General features: G+C 41.3%; 1 protein-coding gene across 8 annotated transcripts in view; it reads right to left on the bottom strand.

Moving 5' to 3' along the window:
• Positions 1–12,105, bottom strand: part of stard13b (StAR related lipid transfer domain containing 13b) — a 61,008-nt gene that overhangs the window by 11,794 nt on the left and 37,109 nt on the right. The window contains exons 1-2 of one of the 8 annotated variants that reach the window (XM_019345104.2): positions 2,553–2,902; positions 2,273–2,416 (exon numbers count right to left, since the gene is read on the bottom strand). The exons of 2 other annotated variants lie outside the window; for them this stretch is intronic. In XM_019345104.2, coding sequence (XP_019200649.1) covers positions 2,273–2,360 — 88 coding nt within the window. In that variant the 5' untranslated portion in view covers positions 2,361–2,416; positions 2,553–2,902. Of the gene's footprint in view, positions 1–54; positions 837–2,272; positions 2,481–2,552; positions 2,903–3,238; positions 3,380–11,607; positions 11,837–12,105 lie in introns of those variants that run through there. 5 more of the 8 variants (XM_019345105.2, XM_003450134.5, XM_025898136.1 and 2 more) reach the window with 5 other exon arrangements.

The raw sequence follows: 12,105 nt of genomic DNA, 5'->3' as shown, positions 1-12,105 counted from the left end.
TCAAATCAACTACCACTGTAGTTTCCTGCCAGTAACAAATTATCATGTACTCACGGGATGTTTTCATCATACAGCCAGAGTGGTTCATATATCCATCAAATCTTAAGAGTGTCTCTCAGCATGTCAGAGCATCTTCATTCCCACGCTGAGCCACATTCCTGCTCTCTCTCCCTGTCTGAACACAGCTTCCAGTTGGAACTCAGATCCACAGCTCCTTCTTCCCCTTTCTCTTTCCGTCTACCCCCAACTACCATGTGCCTGCCCCAACACTAAATCTCTCCTTCAACCCACCCCTTTCTGTGGCAGACTTGTGAACATTCACCCCCGTCTTCTTCCCCTTCAGCTCCTACTGCCTGACCCTCCTACCCAGCTCTGCCCACGACAACTCTTTTATACCCCACTCAGCAGATTTTTGGCAAACATCTAAGCAGAGGAGATTGCCTCTGAATCCTTGGACTCTCTTGTATTTCAATACTTTGTATTTAAAAATTAAGAATTTCCTACCATTTCCTAAAAGATGTTTCTCTGCTCTCAGTCAGTTTTCTGGCCAGATTACATGAGGTCAGCTTTTACAGTTTTTTTCTCGAAACTTCATCCAAGAAGTGTTAAAAGTGATGTGGGAAAAGTTTAACTTAAACAAACAAAAGGGAAGAATGGTTTTTACAGACTCCAGATGTTGTTACAGCGGGTCAATGAAATGGAAAAAACGTAGGCAGCTGAACTCTGGGAAAACCATGACATAAACTGTCAGCAATCAGCAGCAGTGAATCATGCTGAGCCCCTCGGCTCACAAGACTCTGCGCTAACATCATCCTAACAGTAATATATGTCAATCTGTTTCAACTCTATGTCTGAAACAAAACAAATACACTCAAAGTCATCTGATATGTTGAGAGGGTAGTTTCAATTAAATAAATGCATAAAGAACAAGAATTTTTTAAAAACCTTTAAATAAAATATATTTTGGAATTTAAAAAGACACAAACACACTTTTAAAAAAGCAAAAAGTCAACTCAATTTACCTTAGAGTTCAATGTAAATCTTTTAAAGTTAAACGTGTGAAAGAATCAAAGAAGCAAATGTTTTTATAAATCAAATCCAGAAAGACACAGGGGCCGGATTGGCTGTACAATACATCAATAGCCTAATTTTACATTATACTGTAAGAGATTAAATCCCCACAATTATGATTTATGAGGAAAATCTATTGGTTTAATATGCGGATAAAGCCACTTTAAAATGATCAGGGTTTTCCATGGCTCTGCGATTACGTAAGGATATCATAACCATCCATAATTTCCTATCATGTGAGTAGAATTCCAGATGTACTCCGCTTGCCCTCTGCCTGCCTCGCTGTGACACTTCTGCCATTTCCTCTCCTGGTCTAATGGGGCCAGGACTGGGTATAAAGCTTCAAGCGCAGACAGAATGGCAGAGCACCTCCACTCTAGTTACCTCAATAAATCATTTAACAGCAAAGACACTAAGAGCATGGCAGAACTTTAAAACGCTCAAACAAACGGTTAAATTTACTATCTGTGTATGCCCACACAAATGTGCCTCCTCCATACTTCAGTGCCACAAAATGAATCAGCCAGGTGACTCAGACTGTAACTGAGTACTGAGACTGTCTATAGGAACACCTGGAGAATGACAAACAGAACCAGTAATATGGAAAAAGATTCCACTAGAAGGTGTCGTCATCCTGGGAAGCATAGAGGTGAGGCCTCTCTTCTCCTTTATGATGCTAATTGCATACAGACACCCACTCACTGTGAGGAGTCAGCTAAGGCTAGACAGACAGCCAGGGGAAACACACTGCCCTTCTCCAAGTCTGCTACAAAACCACAACATCTGATGTTTCATGCTGAAAATAGCCTTACATTCCTTCTGTCTCACAGCTTATAATTGTGTACAGGGGAGCAAACAGGAAGCGCAAAAGAAGAGAACAGAAGAGTTCAAGGAAATGCTTGCAATTCACAAGGTGGATTAATAGTGTGCTGCCCCATGCAATTCACCTAATGCCGTGGGAATAAAGCCTTCCTATTTCAAAAGAAGGTCTTAATTAACAAAGCTCTACATGTCCCTCAGACTCCAATATCCTCAGCACAATATGCCACAGCAAAACAGGAGGTGCCACTGCTTAACATCACAACTGCCTTTCAGTTTATAACATTCACATTATCACTGATAAACTACCAAGATAGTGAAATAAAGAATACTAGTCAAATTCAAGAGACTTCGTTTGTCTCTTATTGAGTAACAACAGTACCTTTGCAGATTTGACTTTGTTCTTGATTGGCACATGAGCTAGATGGCTCCACAGGCCAAGTAATTACAGAGAGCCAATGTTGAATCATCCAGGGACCTCCACCCCTTCATCTGATCCTGTGGGGCACACAGGGGACCTGTTATCCTGCGGTCGACACAGGATGCAGGTTTAAAATGATCAGCTTTTGGCTGTGTTGCTAAGACACCAAGGCAAAATGTCCCCAAATACAAATGAGCTGTGCAAATCTTGGGCCAACTTCTGCCCTGTGGTCCACACTGACCTGTGGAGAGATCCTTTCATTGGCCCACAGGTCTCCAGTAACAAAGTGGATAAAGAAAATCTCGGTGCCTCCTGAAGAACAGAGACTTTAGGACAATCACAGTGTGAGCCCAGAAAAACCTGGTGCCAAGGAGGCATTAGCATTCTGAACCTGTGTAAGTGCAAGGTTTCACAATTAAATCTTAGATCCACAGACCAGCCTTTTAATCTATCATCATCATTTGGTCTTTAATTCTTTTCTTTGTCTGTTAAAAGTCATAAACCTTAGCATTTTTAATGACTCAATCAGTGAAAGCTGAAGTCTACCTTTCATTTCTCAGCAGACACACGCACACACAAACTCACAGCAAGCACTTATTGATTTTGAGAGTAAATAACATAACTACGTGAGCTAGGGATCTGCTGCTGTTGACCATTGCCAAAGCCTGCTGGGTCAAAAGTCATCTGGGCTGTGTTTTTCTCTTGAGGTCCTGTATTGAATTTAAACAAGAGCAGCACAGCTGTGGTAACACTCTCCTTCACCTCTGAAGGACACCCAGAGAGAAGGTTCTTTCATCTTCAGGGGAAACAACCCATCAGCTCTCTTTCTTTCTAGAAATAGCCATTAGAGCGTTTTAAGCATTCACAAGCTAGCAATGATAATACAATGCACAGTGACAACAATTAAATACCAAGACGCTAACTCACATACGCTCATTCCTGTGCAGTGTCGGTCAGCAGTAGGCTTAAAAAAAAAAAAAAAAAAAACTCCAGTAAAATTCCAGTTTGAAAATCATGCGGGAATGGCACGATTCATGATAATCCAAACATTGCTAAACTCTAGTAAATAACTACAAATGGTTTCTAAAAGCAAATATCAGTTTATGTTCCAAGTCAACAGTCAGAAAGAAAATGGAAAGCTTTCAAAATCACTCTCTTGTGCTGCCACAAACAGCCTTCCCATGGAGGATTTACAGATGATCCCAGACACAAACTGTAAACTGATAGCCATTCCTGCTGGCTGGGAGTCAGAGCCAGAAGACAAATAATTGGGTATGATGCTGGGGCCACGTGGCTTCTGAGCAAGCCAAGGCTTCAAAGTTCAAACCATCAGCTCTACAGTGTTTTCAGGCAGGCTGTTACAATGTCTCACATTCACTTGGTTTTGAGAAAATGTTCTAACAATCACATGTTGAATCCCTGGGGTTGCTTTGCAAATAGCAAAAACTGAGGGAAGTGTCAAGTGTACTTCTGCTTCACAGACAGGTGTTCTGCTTCCTCCCCTTTGGTCACACTACAGGATACTTTGGCACATGGCTTCAAACTGACACTTAAACAGAAGTGTCTTTTACTACAAAAGGGACCTCTGACCCCAAACTCTGGAAAGGATGGTCATTTCCAGATCCCCATGTACCTCCACTTTACTGCCAACAGCTCTGAATAGAGGAGAAATCAATCAGTAGAGCTTTCTGTGAAATACATACCGCAGCAACTTCCAAGAGACAATGCGAAAGCTAAACACTTCCAGACACTGAACTGAAGCCACGTTCCCACGCATGTTAAAGTGTTCTGAAAGCCATCGCGGAGGCCCTTTTCTTAAGGATTTGCTTTCTTTTGTGATAAAAGTATCAGCTTTGGCTTTTGCAGATTTCCTTCTTCATGCAGGCAAAAGTCCCTGAAACCCTGGACTATTTCCTCAACCCACAGTGATCTTTATAGATTAATCATCGCTCTAGTTTTCAGATGAAATTACTCACTCTATCAACAGATAAGTAACACAGTGCAAGATTAATAACATGGGCTGGGCAGTAATAACATGCACCAAGGAGTCCCTATCTGCTCTCATAAATTTTCCTTTTTCAAAACTGTGGGGGGTTTTTTAAAGCCAATATAGGAAGCATAGCTTGTTGAAACAGATCCTAGAGAGCTATTGTACCTGTGGACATCTGTGCTCCCTGCAGTCCAGATGTAAGGTCTGTAAGCCTATCAGACTTACGGTGAGCTCCACTTTCTCTTCACTAACATCTCCTTGGAGCTGTCTGCTACCTCCCCCCTTTCTTTTCCTTTTCCCTCTCTCAGCAAGATTCCTGTCAGGGCTTTTCTAGTTGACTCCCTCCTCCTCATCTTTTATGCCAGCTCTGTTACAGTTAGCTCCTACAGTTTCCCATGTGGTCATGTAGTTAAATGTAACACTTTAGGCCTACAAACAAACTAAACAAGTTCTTATACAGTACGTCTTTGATGCAGCCGCATTCAAAGTCCATACATCTTGTCTTTTATGTGAAATGCATGCCTTGATTCTCCATTCTCTTTGATAGTCTACGTAAACACTATAATTTGGTTTTCCAGTGAAGAAGAATTACTAAATGCTAAGAATTACTGACAAACTCTCAGCCAGCTCAGGTGAAATCTTGACAGTAACGAAGTAATGAAATGTAATGAAAATAGAATGACTGGAACCTTTATGACACATGTTTCTAAAGTTGTGGCACCCACACAGATCAAAAAAATCAGATGCTAATTAGTATAAATGTCTTGATTCATGTTCAATCATCCAGGTAAGGAAATCCCAAAATGCTCCAGGTGATCCAGAAGAGAAGAAGGACAACTGCTGCCTAAGTGAAAACCCTTAGTGATCCCTTATGAGTCAGGAGTATCGGAACAGCTGAGGCACATTTTCTCTGTGATTTTCAAACCTCAAAACACGCTGCACCAAAAATTGGTCCACCCCAAGGATCCAGTTGCCTGGCACAAACAGAGTAATATAGTGTACGCCATTAAGTGCTAGGAGAATTACAGTGATTAATACAGCTGGGAAATCAAACAACCTCTGGCTTAGTGGATGGCACAACACAGAAGCGCTAAGCAGCCAATGGCCACTCTTTCAATGGTGAGGATGTAGACATCCTGGAGAGGGAGGAAGGCTGGTTTGAGCGGGGAGTCAGTGAGGCCATTTTTCATGAAAAGAGAAAGAGCATCTCTGAATCAAGGAGGGGGCCTAAGGGTACATCTTTCACAATCTTACAATGCTGCGATTGCAGCCATTCCCCAACTCTCTGTGAATGCTTCTCATGACCATTGATCAATGCTCGTGACAATTTGCATATTAATGATCAAGCAACTGGCCTCACAGCCCATTTTTCATCAGTGGTGCTAGTTTCAGTCATTATGCAAATGTACTGTTTATAAGGTTTGGGAAACCTGCACTTGGATGAGTGACGAAATGTTTCCCCCCACTGAAGAGGCTACGTCTAGATGAACAGAATCAACTTTTTGAGATAATTAGTATAAACTAACACATTCTGCATAGTTTATGAGTGAAGTAATGAGTAAAGACAAAAATAGAAGGGGAAAAAAACATCCCGAAGAAACCCTTCTGAAGTCAGATCCTGCAGAGCTCTATTAGGTCCTCCTTCCTCTCATTTGGAAAAGTTCCCAGAGGGCACTATGCAGGGTTCCCTCCTTCTCTGGGAATGGCCTGGGAGAGTCAGAGGGTAGAGAGAGGGCCAATGTCAGAGCAAGGGCCCCATACCGTGAGAAAGCCCTCTCAGGACCTCCACAATAAAAGCATGGAGCATCCCTTGGGACGCTGGTCCTAATTAACAACTTCAAAGTGAGTGGCTACAAGATTTCCTTAGGAGCTTGATGTACTCATGGAACAGACTTGTAAGTGGCAGCACAGAGGATCATACTGTCAGCACAAGTTTTGTGTATGACGAGGTACAGCTTGGCTTACCAGTACTGCCAGCCACCCATAGAGTTAAATGACTGTTCTGCTCTATTAGAGCATTTGTACTCTTACCCACAGAACAATAACTTAAAAATGTAAAACCACTTCTCATCTGTGCTCGTCGGCGTCAGGGCTGAACAGCCTATAAAGAGGAAAGACGGCGGCTGGATGTCTGTGACCTGGATGTGCGCTGCCTTTACACTTCTGTCATTTTTTCCAGCTATGACTTGTAATGCACATTTCTACCACAAGAGGTCAGTCAAGTGCTAAACTCTGGCACTTAGAGCACTGTGTTTTAATCACCAATTATTTTGGACTGTGCAATACATAGTTATCTATATTTTTTATTTTACATCCATAGAAAATACATTTATATATAAGCAAATGTTGAAATTTCAGGTCAGACCCCTAAAGACACTGACTATATAATCTCTTTTCTGACCAAGACCAAACCAAAATAAATCTACTATTCACTGTAAAAACAGTAGAGCATTTTTTTGTGGCATGTGGAATATGAAACATCTGAGCAGTTTTCCAAAGCACTTCTGTTAATATGTGACTTTGTGTTCCTGTTACAGTGCAGCCAAGGCATTTCTTCAATCTGCACCTAGTAAATGATTAGCTCCGCACATGTGGCAGCTGTCAGCCTCAACTGATTCACACACAGGAGAAGGAGCTTGCAAAGGGTATGTGAGCTCACCCTGCCAAATACAGGCAAAAAGTGGGAATCTGCAAAAGAGCTTTATGAATGCGAGCTTTGCTTTACTTGTTAGAGGTTGGTTGGAGTGAGCCAGTTCCTGAGTATTACAAGATTCTTAACCATTTGTTTTTTTCCCTCTGTTTGTTAGTCACCAGAGCAAGAAATTTCCAACAACTAACAAACTGTACACGGTACATTTTGACTTCAGGAACAGTGGGATCTACAACAACATCCATGTAGAGCTATAGTTTAAATAGCTCTGTTATACAAGTGTATATGTGATCTATTATTTAACACTCGAATAATATCTGAAATAAAATGTGCACGTCTGATGTTTTCATTGAAATTCAGACCTTTTTCCATTTGCCAGCTCAACAAAGGAGGATTGGGAGACAAAAATCTGAAACAAGGGTTGTTCAAACAATGTTGAACATTAACAATCTATTTATCTTTACACCTTTTAAACAGGCACTAGGAAGCAAGTCTTTGGGGGGGGGCTTTTTGGTTTCTGGTAGATGTAAATGGCAAAACAGGATTTACAATAAAAAGTATAACAACTGGAACATTAATTTTCTAAAATTCTTAACCTTTTTGAGTACCATCCTAGGTTGCACACACCCTGGAAAGAACAGCCAGCACATTGTCCTCAAATGTTCACACCCACAGCAATACAGAGAATAAAAACCACATTGGCATGTGACCAAACTCATATACATGCTATATCTACATCTTAACTACTATGTTTAACTATTACACAGCTTTCAACATACTTTTCAGTAAACAGGAAGTTATACAATACGTGCAACACCACATGATAGACAGTTAGCAGCTTTTGACTATCGCAGCCAATTAAAATGTGAAAAAGGAAGAACTTTTTAAAGTCTTTTTAAGACTCTTTGCTTACATCCTGATTTTTCTATTTTTCCTCAGCTAAGCAGCTTCACTTTTGCAAAAAACACCAAAGTGCAAAAACACTAAATGCTAAGACTTAATTAGAAATAGCATGGTATGGATTGGGACATAGCATTGTTATGCCTAAACCAATACACACCCGATTTTAGTAATCATGCAACAGAACAAACTGCAACAGTACAAGCCATAGATTTCATTATCTAAAGTGTGATGACTGTAATGTTGGATGTAGACAACCAGCTAAGCACATTGTCAAAATTGCTTTTCCCTCCCTGTCAGTTTTATTTACTGCCCCCTTAAGGCAGCAATCAAAATCTGCATAGCACTCTCAGCTACAGCCCAGAAACTCATGAATAAAAGATAAACAGGCATGCAGGAGCCAAGTTAACAACGTGCAAGGCTACATCTTGACTTATCATCATACTTTCATTTGAAAGAAGGAGCAGTTATATTTGTTTCACACTCAGTTCATCAAACGTGCCACATGTTGTAGCAGACCGCTGATGAATAATGCAGTGCTTTGGCAGAGGAGCCTTGAGGGGGACAGGGCATGGTCTCACTGGATTCCTTACTTTGAAGAGCCCCTTCTACTGATACAACTTCTCAAAAGACAGAACAATGCAAACCCATTTCCAATGCAGTTTTCAAACCATCTTCCAGTCAGAGGAAGAACATAAGGTGCAGCTTGTCCTCTTAAAAAGCTTAAGTGGTCCTGTCTCCTCTATGCTAACTACTTAAAAATCTGCAAGCAGTACACACATTATCCCACTCAAACATTTCTGCCTCACTAACTTATCTCTTTTAATCATTTAAACTTTACAGAAAATATAAACCTTGTCATGAAACCTTGATTTAAAAAAAAAACACTTGGTGTTTACCAGACCAAATACCAATTAAATATAATTAACAGGTAACTGTAGATACTAATGTGAATTGTGCTGTGTGGCAACATAAGTACTAATGTAGCTGACAACACAATTAAGGTAGGAGCCTTATAGCCATGGTAGCAAAAGAAAGATGCACTGCATATTTCCTGGATATGGACAGATTCACCGATATGCACACAGCTGCCACTCAGTAACTTCTGTCATATTAAAAGGAGCAGGATTTGTCCTCAGCTATGGAGGAAAGCACTAACGGCCTTTCCAGGCTAGAGATTGGAGCCCATTGCCTGCGCCAAGGTCAATAAGGCATGAAGAAAGGCCATGGAAGGGTCACACTGGACGGAGCTTCTTGTTCAAAACACAACAGCCCCTCACTTAGGAAAAGGACCCAAAACAGTAAGCGAGAAAATGTAGCAGTGTGGCTTTCAACTGGATTTCCACCAAAGTGCAGATGAAGCTTCCAGACGTTTTCCATGATAAAACAGGAATGCTTCCACAGAGGAAAATAGTCCATGAACAATCGATGAACAGTCAGGTTTCATGACAGTCTGGCATAGTTTATAGGAAAACAGATGAAAATCATCCTTTTTAATGTAAGACATATGTGCATGCAAAAATAAATGTGGCTAATACGGACCTTTGGTAGAAGACTAAATGTATCATTCAAATGTCAGTAACAAAGGTCGTTTCTTTTTTTAAACAAGAACAACAGTACAAAAAATCAACACATTCTTGCAACACATGTGCAGTGCCTGGACACAAATGGCTGTTTAAATGTATGATGTACTGTATGTATCTCTGCCCTATGAATAGTAACAAACAGATGCAGAAATTCTGAGAATCCAGGCAAGGGTTGAGTAGGGAGGATTTGAGGGAGAGGGCAAGAAGCTGCAGACAGACTGTAAGCCCTCCAGAGTAATCGCATGTGGGATACTCCTCTGAAATCTCAGAAATATTTTCAAGGACAGCGACGCATTCCTGCTGTAATATACAGACCACTTCAGATCTGCAACCAGCCAACATACCTTTTTTGTCTCATCTTAATTCACACAGCTGTGCGTGCACATCCATCTACTCTCCAAGCTGGAAAGACAGAATATTTCGACAGTAACAACTGACGATACCTTAACTTAAAGGACTGAGGAGGATCACACGCAGATAGCTCAGTATACCTTGAAATGTCATCTTATCGGAAACGTGACTAAGATTGAACAGCCATCCCTGGAATTTTGGAATGAAACAATACATGAGTAATGCTGCCCATCACCATGACCCACACTCACTTTCAACCTGCTGTGTCAACAGGGCCGACCAGCTGGAATGCAGCAGCTACTGCCAATACACAAAGATCAATTCGGTGGCTCTCTAGCCAGTGCTTTAAAATACCACTTCACTGTTAGATTCAGCATTTCAGACTGGTATGAGAGCACAAGATCATACACAACTGATAAAAAAAGAACCAAAAAACAGTGATAAACAACTAAAATGCTTCTTAAAGGATTAAAAAAAAAAGTCACACAGCTGGAAAATTGCTGAATTGTGACAAAACACTGGTTCCAACTAAAGGCTCCAAGCTACTCCTCAAAAACATGACAAATAAGATCTCCCATAAAAAGAAACCCTGTTATTAAAATGACTTAACTTGAATAAAAGCAACTTAAATTGCACTTTAAACATACATGTTTTCTGTCCGTGTCATAGATGACCCACATTGTTAGTTTGCTGTCAACCTAGACATCTGTGATCTGAAAACAACACGTCTAGTTACATGATGCCACACGTCAGTACACACCAGATTATAAAGATTTCCACCAGAAAACAAGCGTACACACACGCAGTACTGGGAAATCCACCCAACAGCATCCTTTGTGCATCTTTTACATCATCACAATCAAAAACAAGCCTTGTGTTTTGCCCTTGCCTCTGCGGCGATACAAAATATTACCCACGTAAGGCTGCATTACCTGACTCACGCTCTTGTTACTGTGACTGTGAGAAGAACTATGCTGTGCGTTACCATCTGATGACCAAAGTTTCTTAGCAATGAAGCTTATGTTATGAAATGCAGCCACCCTTTGATCCAGCGGCAGAGTGCTCACACCTGCATGAGGGAGCGGGAGTCGTAGTATTTAGTCGTCTTTGTTGTTATGCATGCCCTTTCTTGGCCTCTGGGGAATGGATTTAAGTCTCCAGGTATTTAAAGACAAAGGAAAGAGGTTAGAGGCCCTGGAGGAAGCTGAAGGCTGAAGGCTCACCTGGTTACAAGCAGCAATCTTTAAATGAATGGAGTGCTTGTAAACCTGTCAAGTCAAGACATTCCTTGATGTATTTTGTTTACACTGTGGGCCCAGCTCTTCTTACATAACTGACCCTATTGCTTATCACCTATCTGTATTTGTTATAGTCAGTCAATACCAATTATTTACCACCTCTGCACCCTTGACTACCTGTTGGCTAAAGGTCAAGTTTTTTTTCCCTCTTCTGCAGCGATACACACAAGCACACCCTGTTTCCGGTACATGTGTCTTTAAAATCCTGTTAACACTGAATTCCACTTTTATCTAGAAATCAGTGAGAAACCAATACAGATACAAACTGATATGAAAAAGACAATCAGCTTATCCCAATCAAAACAAGACACTTACTACTTTGTCAACATATCATCCTGCCATCACAGTCTCATATACACACACACATGGCAGAACTTATTCACTCCATGTTTTGACTACCACCTTGCTTAGTCAGTATTCCTCTCAATCCTGGAAAAATGACAAATTCGCTCAAAAACCAAACAACCAAAAGACTCGAATAATTGTCTGAACTGTCACTTCTATCCTAACAAGTCTCATACCTCCAGCAATCTTCTTGAGTAGTTGCTGCCTGGCAATAATCCTGCCCAACCTGTAGCCAGAGCGTCTGCGGTGATGGTCCATTCTCAGGTATATATCCTGAGTCTCAGGGGTCATACTCCCGAGGCACTCACTGCCCGTGGACTCGGTAAGCTCCCAAAACATAACTGTAATAAGCCCCTATCCCCTGGCTGATACACACTCAACCACACAGGGTCTGACCAACAGAAAACTTCACATACATGCGCAAAAAGCCTAAAGTGAGCAGAGAGGGAGGGCACAGCGTAGGCTATGGGGGGAGGAGTGCCAACACTTCAGCCTGTCTCTGCAGGCCATGTGACCACAATGAAACCAATTGCAAGCCGGCAGTGGGAGTACTGCCCACCTTTCTGAGCTGAATCCAATGTCTGTGTGAATACTTGTCAACTTCCCCCTGCTCTGGAGGGAAATATAAATACCACTGGAATGCCTATGAACTGAGTAAGGAGAGCAGGAAAGGA

The sequence above is a fragment of the Oreochromis niloticus genome, linkage group LG14 (genome assembly GCF_001858045.2).
Source record: "Oreochromis niloticus isolate F11D_XX linkage group LG14, O_niloticus_UMD_NMBU, whole genome shotgun sequence".
NCBI classification, from domain to species: Eukaryota; Metazoa; Chordata; class Actinopteri; order Cichliformes; family Cichlidae; genus Oreochromis; species Oreochromis niloticus.
The sequence above is the reverse complement of the archived record's forward strand: the minus strand, read 5'-3'. Positions and strand labels throughout refer to the sequence as shown.